This window comes from Hippichthys cyanospilos, chromosome 9 (assembly GCF_059441005.1).
Source record: "Hippichthys cyanospilos isolate Australia breed blue-spotted pipefish chromosome 9, RoL_Hcya_1.0, whole genome shotgun sequence".
NCBI lineage: Eukaryota > Metazoa > Chordata > Actinopteri > Syngnathiformes > Syngnathidae > Hippichthys > Hippichthys cyanospilos.
Genome location: NC_142377.1, coordinates 14,484,681 through 14,500,131, shown reverse-complemented (window position 1 = coordinate 14,500,131; position 15,451 = coordinate 14,484,681). Strand labels below are relative to the sequence as shown.

Here is a 15,451-nt window from a genome sequence, read left to right as displayed (position 1 = left end):
ATGTTTGTTATACAATTAGTTAGTATGTTTGTTATGATTCAGTTCGTATGTTTGTTATGCAATCAGCATATTGGTAGATTAGAAGCTGCAAGAAAGAGACAGGCCTGTGACCCGACCAATGGGGGTTTCGTGACCTGACCGGTCGTGCTTGATGTTCCTGAGAAAGAAGATACCAACATGGACTCCAAACTGCATTCCTCACGGTCATAAACTGATCGTTTACATGGCCATGTTTATAGTGCAGCAATGACTTTTGCACCTTGGGCCAATCCAAATGAATAAAAGAGGGACGGACAGAATTTGTTACCAGACTTGAAAAAGCTTTCAGAAGGTGAAGGTTCTTATCCCCTCTCCTTGCGAGAAAAAGTTTGTTGTCTTCTCTCTGTTATTAAATGTTCTGGGTTGCCTGAACCTGACACGATTAATAATATAACACAATTTTCACCTACTGGAAAGAATTTGCGCTTTTGAATTGTGTCATCTTAACAATGTGTATGTGTTTACCAGTGTTTGAGTAGTCGTTATTTGAGCAAATAACTAGCATTGAAATGGGATAATACATTGACTTTAACATTAGCGCTAACGATGCATTCAAAACTAAGCAAATTTTGTCTTTAAATATACAACGTGTGTAATTATTTTTGTTGTGTGGTTTTGAAATTAACAACTTGTAGTAAAAAAAACAGTTCAAAGCTTGATTAGGGACGCCTACGCTTGCTAAGGAAACAAAATGGTGCATTCAGGGTACTTTCACAACATAGGTAATTTGTAACCCCACCGTTCTGTTGATTTTGTCTTTCAATCTAACATTTTATTAATCATTAAATCTAGATTAATAGTCCTGCTATAACATTGCCTAAACCCATGTACACCATCTAGTTTGTTGATGTGTGCCTTTAATTAAGGCGCATTGCCTCCTGAGTCATAGGTTGGCTAAATGTTATAATAGACTAGTTTTCCACATTGTATCTACTGTAAATCTTCACCATGGCTGACAGCCGTTGTCAACATGGCTTTTGGTTCCTTACATCCCCTTTGTACGAACCGTATGAAACATAAGATCTGAAGCGTCAAAATGAGGGGTCTCTCCTCACCTAGACTGAGGATTGAGGATGTTAATCACATGGAAACTTTAAAATAGCTTTTTAGCTTCCAAGTGACGTGAATCTGCTTCCAGGAAATGTCTCATTAGAACTTGCTTGAAACTTGGCAGCAGATTCCCTCGCTGTTTGGCGATGAGCCACAATTGTTTGTCGAGATATGCAGTGTGACACAGGTGTGCCTCGATCAACATTTGTACATGGTTAAAGACAAATATGCGTGCAAGTTGGCTTTTTATTGTTTGCTTTGGATGTTTGTGATGTAACGTGTGCTATTGTTCAGTCAAACGGCGCACATGTCATTGTGTTATTGTTATTGTGTATGTGTGTTTGTCTCTTCTGTCCATGCTCATCACAGGAATGGGAAACCAGTGAGTACAGTCACTCTCTTTGTGTTCACCCGCAACCAGGCTGTGTGTTGCATGTCGTGTATGTCGGACTTGAAGATGGTGTTTTTTACTGTTGTGGATCTTCTGACCTCAAGTTTTCCCCACTTGAAAGCAATGTGACTCCACCCACAAATCGAAGGTCATGTCACCACGGGACATGATTAATTCTCTTACGATACCCGCATGTGTCTCTCCTTTTCTTTCCTTCATTTTCAGAAGTATTTCATTTTCACTTTGCTATAGTTACTGATTATAGTTTTCTATGACTTATTTATTAATGTTGTTTTATTTAAATTTGGTTTCATTTTAGGATAGCACTAAAATAGAGTTTGACATAGCCCAAACTAAGGTTAAAAATGTGTCAGTTCACGTTCAGTAAAAGTCCATGTCCGTGTCATTTCCTCTTTTTCCGGGTTTCCTGTCTTGCAACCTTCAGTGGATTCTAAGAATTTACACACAAAAAAGTGAACAAACCAGCTTCTTTTTTTTTTTTTTAAATATCAGTAGCATCTTGAAAAAGGAAGTAGAGTGACAAGATACTTGCGACTGATCATCAGTTAATTTGACTTCAAATATTCTAAGATGGTGGTTCAGAAATGAGGGTATGGTTACCCTTGGAGGCACTTTAAGGGGGTGTGTGAGATTTTAACAGGGTTTCTGCAGGTATCAAAAAATCTAGTTTGTTTTTTTGTTAATGCTGTGACAAGAACTGTACATTTTCTTTTCAGATTAAGAGCAAATGAATTGGAACATGAACAAATGTATTGGTCAATTATGTTAGAATGACTCTTGGAAAATGTTGTTTGCCTTTAGTTTGTTAAATTTTATGCAGATGTTCATTGTCATTAGTGAAGAAATTTTCTAACAGATGAGCAAGAAGTAAATGAGATGATGCTACATGATCTATCTTCTGCAGTTTCTGAATAAAATACACCCTTAAGACACCATGACAAATGTCGTTCCAAAGTTTAATGAATCAAACATGCGTAGCGCAGAATTGTTCATCCAAAAATGCTTTGTGCACGTTTGGCAGTACTTGTCTGAAAAAAATTACCACGGGGGTAGGCACAGTGCATCAGTGAAAAAAAAGAGAGAGAATCAATGTTCTAGGACACCATGTCAAGTGATTATAACTTGATAGATGAGGGCGTTCTAAATTCATCATTCACTCCACATGAACACTGATTTTCTGCAAAAAAAAAAACAATAACAAGGAAGTAAGCCTATTTTAGTCAAACTGTGATTTCTACACTAATAATATTGGCGCCATGCTGCAATCAGTGCAGCATTCGCATGAACAACCAATCTGTGAACCTTCAAATTACTACTCATTTTGATATTACATTTGACTTCATACATTTCTTAACACAACACACTTCGTACCTGTAAAGCTGGTGATTAAGCTACATGGTGCCCCAACAGATAAACAAATAACACAAAGATATTGTTCACTCATTTGTTTTATACTGTACTTTGACTCCTTCATCTTTATTCATTCCTGCATAAATTTCATCATTTGAAGTTTCACTCTGAAAGAAACTTCCTTATACAGCTAGATATTTATCAAACTTTTGCTTCTTGGTTGAGAAAAACAACATTGCCACTCCTTTCTCACGTGACATATTTGTCTGCATGCTGCAAAATATATTACGTGTGAATAAATAGTTTCAATTCTCCTTTGTCGCAAGTAAAAATGACTGATTGCTGTATTTTTGTCTCTGATGACTCATGCAAAATTCATATGGTGTAAACCAAACATTCGTGTGGTTGTATAGAACTCAACATCACGTGCCCGTCCAACAAACCGAGCGTGTGATTTGCATCTCAGTTGCCACCTGCTGGGAGACGCTCAAGCAATTTTGATTCTCAAATACCATTGCGGCACCATTTGGGTTTCTATGACGACACATAAAAGCTACTGGCAAAGGCATCAAGGGGGCCACCCAATGTATATGCAACAAACACATGAAGTATATCCTATAGAAAAAAAAAAAAAACTCCCACTGGAATCTATTCTATTTATGTACAGTGTCGGAGCATTGCTTCACACAAATTACCACTCAAATTCACACAAATCCACTTTTATAGATATGTAACTTTGTGCTAATTGAAGGTGATTCATGGGGCTATTTCATTCTGTAACAAACGGAATGTTACATCATCTTATATGGCCTGACATGGAAGTAATTGCTGGCAGCAGGAACAGAGGAGGCGTGAGGCACGCTGATATGAACTGTGGCTATTTTAGTCTGCCAGGTCTTGAGTTCGAAACACTTTGTGGGTTCAGCTGATGATGTCTCTGGCAGCTAGGTCCTCTGTGATTACTCTCACTCAAAAAGGTTGTCGACAGATGTCTAATTCCTAATATTCCAAACAGAATTAGCTGGACAAGTTACCCGTGAAAAAAGGTGATCTGGTTTACTCATTAACTCTGTCTATGACCTTTTTTTTTTTTTTTTTTTACCTTGTATGTCATAAATTGCAATCTGGTAATGATAAAGTCTCTAAATAATGACAAGAAGACCACCACCAGTCCACTTCCTTTTGGTTTTTGAGACCACAAACACTGGCTCCTCTATTTTCAGTGAGCATCATTAAACGGATACTTTTCAGCACTACAGAGTTTGTATTTTGTCTTTGAAAACACATTTTAATCCTTGCTGTTGACTGAAAATGACATCACATTGTGCTCTAGAAAAAGCCAATCTTGGCTCAGTTTATGAATGTCACATAACTTATCCAGAAAACAGATAAAACATGATGAAGTATTAACTCTTTGCTGCTGAAAATAACTAAATAAGTTTGGTATTTTGTTAATGCAGGACAATCATACAATCGACCACTTTGACGATAATCATTATTATTATTATTATTATTATTATTATTATTATTATTATTATTATTATTATTAAACCGATACTTGGAGTATAATTCAAAATTTAAAAAAATAAAAACATTCCACTTTAACTTGAACTGTTAAAACGTATTTAAACATATGTTTACTGAACACATGCTTAGATTTGCATAATGTTGTTTTTTTTAAATACATTAAAGACAACAAACATCTTAATCATAAATTTCAAACAAAAACATAAGGGAGCTCCCAGGGTCATCAGCATGTCCTAAAACTGTCTATGAAAAATTAAGTTAATACTGCCCTATAGTTTTTCCACAGTAAATGGAGTCATCCAAATGTTCAAAATAACATAAATGTAAAATGTTCTATTTGGTTTTAAACACGTTTTAATCAAAAACAAAAAGTCAAGCTTGTTCATAGGATCAGTGGATTCTCTTAACAGAAGATTTAAATACATTAATAATCTGCCATTAAATCAAAAAAATAAAGGCCAATGTAGATAATTCATCCAAATTACAGGGTTACAAGGTTTCTTTATTTTAAATAACCTGCAGAAGGACAGGGCAAAAAAAAAATCACTGAACAGGCTCGAACTGTCCAAGACACATACAAAGACAATGACCAACAGGACGGAAAGGCCTGTCGGTACTTGCTGAGAAGCACCACAAGATCTTAGATGAGATATGAAAAACACGAGGGATATGGGAGGAAGAATAAAACAAGACCTGACAAGAAAAAAAAAAGATCAAATATCGGTGCTGATAATCGGTCTTGACAATTATCACTCAATTCCTAGTTTTTATGCGACATTGGTTGTACCTTTCTCCTAGACAACATGCAGTCACGTATACACTTCATTATTCCGCTGCTGAAAGTGTTCCTTCCAATATACGTCAACTGGCCTAATACAAACCCAGGACAACAGTCCCAAAAATCAAACTATTGACCGAACAACAGCCTAATGCCCCCAGAGCCATGGAACATGTTTCTATCCAGAGGCAAAGTGAGAAGAGCATTTTTACAACCGGGGTGTCTTTCATGCACAGCATTGTTAATTCTAAAATGTTGTCTGGATTTCAGAATTATAGTTCACACATTTGCAGAGTCAGCCGTCATCATCATCATTGGTAGTCTCCTTGGTTACCTTGTTCACTGCATATCTTTAGCAACCGTTTCTGCTTTTCTGTAGGTAGTGCACAGACTCAATGGTAAGTTGGCCAAGGATTCATCACTGCATCAATTCCATCTGACTGATGATGTCACATGAATAGCAAAAGATGATGTCATGTGTGAACAAGTGTCACAGTCACAATCAACTACCTCCATGCTCTATCTTCACCTCAAAAAACTACTTGAAAGTTTTTTGGATATGCAGTACTGTACTTTACATGAGAGACCGCTTGAATAATAAAGATTTTTTTTCTCCCTCCCCAATCCTTTGGTTTGTTTGTTAGTCACGTTTCTGACCGTAACAACAAGAAGATGCCGCTGGGTGACGATTGCCATACCTGGAAAAAGAAGACGTCGGATGTGAAGGAGCATTATGACTTCAAAGATATCCTTGGAACGTAAGTGTTTTTTTTTAATTAGCTTTAAATGTTTAGTTGTTAAAGTTCATACTGTACCAATCATATTGTTATTAGTCAGACAGAGTATTTGGTTTGTAGCACATAGCTGTGTGCTGACTGTTCAAAGATAGTCTCATATTTCTATCAATCAAATATAACACTCTCTTAATTTCTTAGAAAAATGAATAATGTTTGACTATTACACACTTTTCCTCTAAAGATACATAGTCATTAAAACAGACATATATCGAACATTTGACTTTGTAATGCAATAGTATGTCTTCCAAGTCTTTTTTTTTTTTTCAATTTGCAGCAAGTTCACTTCCTTGTGGTCATAAAAAAGCAGGGCCCTGAATCAAGCTTACGATGTCCATTTTATGACACCGCGTGATGACTCAAAGTCAACAAACCCTTAACAAAGAATCGCATAGTACGGCTGTCGTTTTGCCATCGCCCTGTAAATAATTGTAGATGGAACTTGAGAAAGCCTCTTAAGGAAATGAAGTTCCTTTAAACTGTTATGAAAGAACCATGACAGCTCTGCACCCTGGAGCGGAGTAGACACGTCAGTGACGATAAAAAAGTGAGCGTGATGGACTTCACTTGTATAACAGTTATGGCTGGGCTGCTGCTTTGAATTACTGTGGATTTTTCAGGTATACAAAAAGTGTGGACTAATGAATGTTTTCTGACGGATTGTAGCTCGACAAAAAATAAATAAATCACAAAACTACAAACAATGAAGAATAAAACACTAGCCAAAAGAATGGGACCGGTCTTGAGCAATGACAGATCAAAGGTAACGTGACGCCATTTAATGAGAAAAAGGCACTAGAAGCATGCTAGGCTAGGTGTTACGCTAACATGTGCTTCACCAGCTACCAGCTGCGATTGGCTCCATCACATTCATTGTCACTAATTCTCGCCTCCATGGCAGTTAATAAACCACACTTCTGACAAGTAGTGTTATCACCAAAGTAGAATGAGTAGTTAATTATGGTGCACAGTGAGCACAAAGTGTGACCAGAATGCAGACTAGCCATGACACCCGTTTCGATAATGTAAAATTCAGAGTAGCCAAACATCAGATAAGTGCTCAATCGTTATAGTACACTTTAAAGCCTTGTCTGGATGAAATCACTTTACAGCACAGCATAATCAACTCTGAACAGAAAACTAGCGACTAAATTCATGTGTCATGAGAGGGGAAAAAAAAAGCAACATCTACACAGCAAGCACACCCATCCGAAATCCAGAAATGTATCGGTACATTATAGCATGTCAACCAGGAGAGTAAAAATATGCAAACGGTATTTTAATCTTGTACTCTAGGGTTCTTCTGAGATGTACTTTTTATTGTTGATGTGTGTTGGTATCTGATATTTGATGCCTTAATATTTGATTTTCGCATTTGTTATTTGTTATTTTTTTACTTATTATTATTATATACTGTATATTTTTTTATGTGTTTTGGATTGCCATATTGCCGAGCCCAGTGATTCTTAAATGGGGCTATGTGAGATTTTACTTGGGTTGCTTTCTTCAGGTAGTTTGGCTTTCTTCAGGTATCAGCAATTCTAATTTAATTTGTTTCATGCAGACAGAAGCAGCACTTTTTACCTTTCAAATCAAGAGCAAATTAATGGGAACATGAAGCAACTTATAGCTTAATTGTGACATAGGGATCCCTTTGCAAAGCATTGTATGTCTATTTTGTCAAGTTTTACACAGCTGATGGTTGTCATTGGTAACAGCATTTTCTGTCACACAAGCCAGAAATGAAACAGATCATGTTATATGATCTAATTTCTGTTGTTTGTGAATGAAGCACTCGTCGAGATATTAGAACAAACGTTGGTCCAAAGTGTAATCAGACATGTTTTGTTTTTTTTACTTTTACTCTAAACTGCTATGCACTTGGCTGAAAAAATATTTCGCAGGGGCTCATCATTTAAAACAAAGGTTGAGAACCACTGGCCTTGCCCTACTGAAGTACCCGTGGAGCAATAAATAAAGTTTCATCACTCAATATTTGCCTCCACGGCAGATGACTGAGAGGCATGAGGTGAAGGTAAGGCCACTTCATGAATGTAATGACATTTATCTTCATCATTTGCTAATCAGTCTCATTTTAGCACTTAGCAGTGCATGACATCATTTGCCACAGACAATGGAAGGTCAAATACTGCGGTATGAGAGGAGCATTTGGCCGTGGATTACTGCCGGGAGATGAGTGTGTATATGCGCCTTATTTGCCTAGTTTGCTTTTCTTGGGGCATTACAGTCTCTATTAAACCTCTTAACTTCAGAGGACATTGTGTGCCTGCACCATGGTGAGCATGTGCTTGTTGTTTGGAGAGGATGCTGGGATCATCTACTGCATGTCATCATCTACGTCCCAGAGGCCAAACTAATAATGCAGCATAGTATCCATGTGAGGAAAGGGACTACTTAGATATACAGGGCAATTTTTCAAAGCCAAAATGTGGTTTGGTTTTTCCAGCTACGGAAAGGAATCATTCAACACCGTTTGACTGTGTCTGTCCTGTGAGTTCCTCTTGAGGATAATTGGGTTAATGTTTCCCAATGAGACTGGTTTCCTTCTCACACTGCGATGCTGACCCAGAGTCCCCTCAGAGGCTCAAAGTTAAGTTGGAGCTGGTATTTGAGTTGGCACTTTCTTTTGCTTGCTAATGGTCTCATGTCAGGATGTTTATTCAAGATATTTGCTTGAGGTATTTTTTTTTCTCGATCAGACACACACACGCCTCTGTTTTGTTTTGAGCAGTAACTGATAACGAAGTGAATATTGTTTAAGTGATTAAGTTAAGATACGGGTACACTTTTTCAAATGAAAATGATTTTTCAACTAATTTTATAGCCATTCAACTCAAATCAGGTGGTTTATTTTTTAAGCTAGCTCGCAGTGTACCTGACAATTTGGCGGTTGAAAGTAGACTAAAATTTAGACCTGCTGGTAGCAGCTCACAGGCTGGTGTGTAGAATTTCACCATGTTTCATTCATAGACAAGAATTTTTTTTTCTTTCAATGAAGTTAATGCATATGCTGTATTCATGCTTTGTGGGTATGTTGTCTTTAAATATTGTCACTGGTTGCTCGGAAAAAGCCAATTTTCCTGTTTGCCCCTAATTGTTATCCTCCTGGTCTCCACCTGTTCCTGGAGCGTGTTTATGGGGCGATTCTTGGCTCACCACATTACTCAGCTGTGTGCCACCTTCATTTGCTATTGCTGGATTGTTGTCTTGGTAACAACTGGAGACACTTTCCAGAATGGACTCAAACAGTCACTATGGAAACAAAGTTTTTTGATTTGCTATTAATAATCCACTGGGTGCACATGTGTGCATTAGGAGAGCGCAACTCATTCTCGCATGCACAGAAAGAAAATAGATGGCATGCTTGTAGTTTTATAAACATGTTGAAAGAAGCCTTGTTTTTTTTTTTTTTTTTTAGACCAGTCATCTTGCTAGCATAAAGCATATGAATACCCAAACATATGCACTTGTTAATTACGCACATTACATAACACATAGTAGAAGAGCTAGTACTTTTCTGATAAAATCGAGCAAAGCACTACGGATCGACAGAGGTAGGCATTTTATAAATAGTTGCTGCTCCATCATTCGTAATTTGTCAGCAGCCAGTCATCATTGTCAGTCTGCCATTTTTTCCAAATCGAACCGAACTGCAGACATCAATTCATCAGTCCGCCATTTGATTTCATTGCTCCATTGCCACCAAAGGTGGAAAATGTACAAATTGTTGACGGTCGATCAATAATTGTTAGTCATCTTTACAGGCATTCGTGAGGGGGCAGTTGGACAGTCTGTTGTTCCGCTATGAACTGTCCACCTCTGCCGGTGAGTGACAAAAACAATGACAATTTTTAAAAAAAATCACTTTCTATCATCTTCGTTTTTCCCTGTTTGTTTGTTTTCATTCGTCATTTGTCTTCAAAACTGCAAATGAAAAGTTAGCTAGAAGTGCTTTAGTGCTCCATATAGGCTGGCGCGATAAATCTGGACACGTTGATGCTGACAGCCTGACAAAGTTGCTGGTCCTACTGATGACAATTTAACAAACCACGCTGACTTAAATGTGCTTTACAGCCGACAAAATCCTCTTATAGACCAAAATGTATGTGGGGAAATTTGGAACAGGAGGAGAAAAGTTGTATGTTGTTTAGCACAGTTTACATTTTGAAAAAAAAAAAAAAATCAGTATAAAAGTTGGTATTTCATAACAAAGTGGAAATGTTGCTTGGATGTCAAATTTTCATGTCGTTTTATTTATTTATTTTTTGCATTCTTTTTAATATTTAGTAAATCATATATGGAGGATGCAAAAGTTATCTGTCCTCTAGTAGCATGTGTGGAGTTTCTACTGTGACTCCCAAGTTGATGCTGCATGGTTTTGTAATCAAAACAGATGGGGATTAATAATGCACACAGGCGACAGCACTTTCATTGCAATCAAATCAAATCCTCTTTGGCCTTCTCGGTTTTCTCTTCCCTCTTATTTATGTTAATCTATTCCAGTTTATTTCTCTTCTGTTTTCATGTCTGTGACCTGAAACCGGTTTGCGGTTTGGAGCCTCGTCTCCCGTGGACGCTGCATCCACGTGTGCGCTAGCGTGATTCACTTGGAAACAGGCCTCTGCTATACAGACAGGAGTTAGAACAAGTCATTGATGGGTGTTTGATTGATTGCTTATGGCTACTGTAATGTACATTGGCTCAAGGAATATTCGAAACAAAAGCTTACATACATCTACGGAAGAGGATTAGGGCCAGTGAAGAAAAAAAAAGGTGGTCAGAATTCTCACTTTTATCTCAGAATTCTGACTTGAATCTTAGAATCCGGACTTCAAAGTCAGCTAATTCCAAGGTAAATGTAAAATTCCTGCTAACTATTTTTTTCTGCACTAATTGTTTTCCAAATCTGGCAGAAAAATGTGGATGTCACCCCATTGGACACACAGTATACACAAATTCAGACGTAGCTTTCCCTTTGTTTTCCTTGGCAGCGTCTTAAATATGGATGTGTTTTGTGCATGTTTTGCATGTCATTATATCCATCTATCCATCCATTTTCAGAACTGCTTAATTATCAAATATAAAAGTTTAGGAATTTACAGGTGCCGTATCAGAAACTATTTATGTTATAACTTCTGTGCAGCGGTTTGCTGAAGAGAAAACATTCATTTTAAATACATTTCTACTCATCTGCTTATTTAAAACCTGCTTTTCTCGTTCATGTGCAACATTGTGCTAGCTGTAGTTCCATATTTACAATACTTGATCCTGTTATTCCCACTGGCTTGGAGGCTTTCTCTACCCGACTGCACAAACAAGCCGTGTTGACATTTTAAACATGCGCATGTTCTCGAAATGAGAGCATGCGCTTGGGTTTAGTCACCCGCTGGTTGACGGGAACTTCATTCAGCCCAGAATGTTTTGCAACACGCATGGGGATGGAGGAAAGGCGACCATGGGATGGGAGGAAGTGAAGGGGAAAATTTGGAGAGTGATGTAATCGCCTAAAATCATTAGCGCTGATGGATCGGCCCCCGACAGTCTGTCGGAATGGTGACACACTGGCCTCGGCCTTGAGTGGTCTGCGCGTTCATGCATGTGGATGCCTATGTTCATGCGAATGTGTGCGTTTGATTTAGAGCTGTCGAAAATAATCGATTCATCGATAATCTATCATCAAATCGACACCTATTTTAAGAAGTGAATAATAGTTTAGAGCCATTGTTTGACTTGAAGTTGTTCAAATCCTCTCATTTCAGCCTCTCAACAGTAATTATTCACTCATTTTTGGAGTCATTTATGATAACAGACATTTTTCATTTATGTTTTATCAAAATAGGACATTTGCACACAAATGCTTTTCCTGTACTTAGAAAATAATCACCAAAATCAGTTTCAAAAAGTTGGTGAGCACAACATGAATCCCTCTTATTTGATATCGTTGAATTGTTGTCAAGCTGTTTTTTAAGCACTAAACACTATTGAATTAATAATAATAATAATTGGTAAATAAACTGTAATGGCGAAAAAAGAAATTAACACACTTGTATATAAAATCATTTTTTTATCTGATTATTCAGTTGATCAATGCAATAATCGATAGAATTAACAAAAGAATATTCAATAGTGACAGCCTTAGTTTGATTCATTCTGTGATTAACAGTTTTCTCATTCAATGCATTTTTATGATATGTAAAGTATGAATTTTGACCCACAAATTATGATGGGAATCCGCTTTTTTTGAGTGTAATAAAAAGCTTTTCAGTTGTCTATGACAGTGGTTACAGGGGTTACTTCAGGGTTTACGTGACAGTTAACAAGAATTTGTAGGTATAAGCAAATCAAATCTAATGCAGTTTAATACTGTGATGTGATTTTTATTTTTAAAATAAGAGCAAATTATTAAGAACATGGAATAACTTATTAACTTGTGTTGTAATGAATCCTTAGCAAAACAGAATTTTGTTAAATTTTAGAGGGATGCGCATTGCCAATCATGTCATAATTATTCAGCAGACCAGCCAGAAAAAAAAACAGTTGTTATTACACCATCTATTTTCTGGAGTTTCTGAAAAAAAAAAGTATTTGAAACAATACCACCACAAATGGAGTTCTAAAGTTTAATAAACCAAAAATGGATGGCACAGCACTTAATTTTGAGCAATTTATTTTCATCGAAAATGTGTTTAGCCCTGGTTAGGGTATAATTGGCAACAAAAAAAAGTTTTACAGTGGTTACATCACTAAAAAAGGTTGAGAAACTCTGCTCTATAATTTGGGTATACATACCGTAGATATTTCCTCTGTAAAGTGTTTAATTGGTTGACTCTATATAGTGCTAAATATAATTTGATATATTAGTAATAAATGATTTGCTTTCTTTTATTGTTTTAATCCAATGGTTAACCGGACCTTAATGTATTCTATTATTGAAAGGATCATTCAAACAACAAAAACTTCTGTTGTTGCCGAATCAACTGCTTTTGACCTTTGGGGTTTCACTATATGTTTACGAGAATGTGATACGGAAAGTGCTGTCGGGACTTTCTGGCTGTGAAAAGAGGAACCTTTTGCTCCACTTGTTTCCTCTCCGCTATTACACTGATTTCAACAGCAATTCAGGCACTTTGAGAGCACTCAGCTTCTGAGTACAATGTTCAATAACTCAGTCTGTTTTTGTGAGTGATTGTGTGCCTGTGTGAGAGACCTATCAAAAAGATGTGGTGCAGGAAGAATGAATGATATGATCTCAACATGTGAAACTTTGGAGAATACCACATAAAATTTGGTATTTCAGGTATACTCATGAAGATGCCGGAAATAATCAACAGAAAAATGGTAGATCTTAGTGTAAGAAAACTGAAATCCACTCAATTAAGTATGTCATTTATTCCATCTCATTCCACTGAAATAACTCTGCGGAACTCTTTACAAATAAAATAGTTTTCGTTGCAGAGATCTCTGGATTTAGGCCAGAGTACCTTCCATGTTTGTCATGAATAAACTGTTGTACAAACATTTAGATGATTTACATGTACGTTTGCTCTGCTGTTGCCTGTGGCGACCAAGTCTCGAAGTACCTTTTTTGTCTTTGAGTAGCAGTTTTGCCAATCTATTATTTCCTTTGAGGAGCAACTTTTCAATTTTGAGGAGCAATTTTTTGCAAGTCAATGACATGTCCCATACAACAATTTGTTATCTGCCAAATCATTTGCGTGTTTGGTGTTTATTATTAGAACTCGGTTCCAAAGGGCTTTTTCAAAGATTACATATAGGTCAATATTTATCGTACTTAGTTGTTTAGTTTTACGTTGGGCAAGCCTAACTTCTTCGTTCAATTGTCCTCTACAAAATCAAATGTCATTTATATAACATTTAGCAGTGGATAATATTATCTCCTGACAGAACGATGTACAGCAAAATGCTATTTTATGCATTCCCAAGAGTTAATTAGCTGAATTTGCTTGATTCCAGTAATCTTCCTGATTTCCCGTAAATCTGTGAGTGTGACGATCCTCCCACCAACAGCAGGATTTGATGACTATGTGCGATTGTAAAGTTTAATTGATGTGTAAACGCATGTGCGGAGAAAGTCGAGAAATCTGTCTTGCTTTTTTTTTCTTTTGTGAGTGCGTGTTGAGATGCGGTCTATTTTTGTTACCGTTTATTAGTCATTGTTTGTGGAGGTGTCCGACTCGAATGATTTCACAGTGATCTTTTAACAAGGTAGTTTTGACTAAAAAGGAACAGCAGACACCTTCATGGAGCAGATGAGACTCTCAGCATGAGAGCTGTCCCTCTTCATCTATTTTTCATCTCTCTCCTGCTCTCTCTTTCTCTTTATCCGATATTAAATACTATATTTCTTCTTCTTCATATGCCCTCAATCCATGATAGGCCCAATGATGTCCCAGATAGACACCTGACCTAGCTCCAGAATATTTCTTTTTCTGTGCCTTACTTTAACTTGAGTGTAGTTTTCATAGTGTCTAAACTGCAGGAGACCTTCCTCCATTAAAGCGTAGGAGGCATAAACACTGTCATGAACTTCAAAGCATAGTACAACATGTTATCCCACATCTCAGCCAAAGCCATGAATTACAGTTGTAACTGTCCACTCATCTCTTCTCTCGGTGCTAACATTCAAGAACTGATATCATCCCCCAAAAATGTGGACAACCTGAAAGCGTTTCCCATCCGGCCCCAAACTTGAAAATCCATCCCTGCTCACAGCACCCAGTCCTTCAGCCATGCCGTGACCTAATTCGTACAGAAGCCTGTATCTCAGCACAGTGCGGCTCAGCATGGCCGTGCCGCCGTTTCCTGGAAAACGCACACACATAAACACACACGTCTCGTTTATGCACCTCCATCTGCTCCCGGCTAAATATCCCTGAAACATATTTAAATATACAGTACATGCCTCTCCCTATTACATACATACATACATACATACATACATACATATATATATATATATATATATATATATATATATATATATATATATATATATATATATATATATATATATATATATATATATATATATATATATATATATATATATATATATATATTATCCCTTCTTTCCTTCATTACAAGCTCCCTGTATATTAGCGAGCAGACGTAATGACGCTTCATGTTCTTTCATCTTAAGTACTAGACATCCTAATGGAAGCCTGTTTGTTTTGTTTCTTAATTATACTCTACAGTATCATAATGTCTGTTCCATAGCAAGCTCCCTTCTGTAAATGGATCTTGAAAGTGTATCAATTCTACGTCACACAGAATCTAAAATGAAGTAGAACAGAAACCTAGCGAAAAACAGAAACCATACAATGTTAAGAAAGACTTTAACCACTGTAAATAACGACTTAAGAAATAGTTATGTATTTATTCATTTATTTATCTTTTTTCTTAGCCCTTATCCTCACTAGGATCACAGCCGTGCTTATTTCAATAGTCATTTAATCAGCG

At 36.9% G+C, this 15,451-nt stretch overlaps 1 protein-coding gene across 2 annotated transcripts in view; it reads left to right on the top strand.

Annotated features, from left to right (window-relative positions):
* Positions 1-15,451, top strand: part of camk1b (calcium/calmodulin-dependent protein kinase Ib) — a 29,433-nt gene that overhangs the window by 1,441 nt on the left and 12,541 nt on the right. Inside the window, exons 1-2 of one of the 2 annotated variants that reach the window (XM_088423376.1) lie at positions 143-1,471; positions 5,801-5,914. In XM_088423376.1, coding sequence (XP_088279502.1) covers positions 1,446-1,471; positions 5,801-5,914 — 140 coding nt within the window. In that variant the 5' untranslated portion in view covers positions 143-1,445. Of the gene's footprint in view, positions 1-142; positions 1,472-5,800; positions 5,915-15,451 lie in introns of those variants that run through there. The other variant, XM_088423377.1, reaches the window with a different exon arrangement.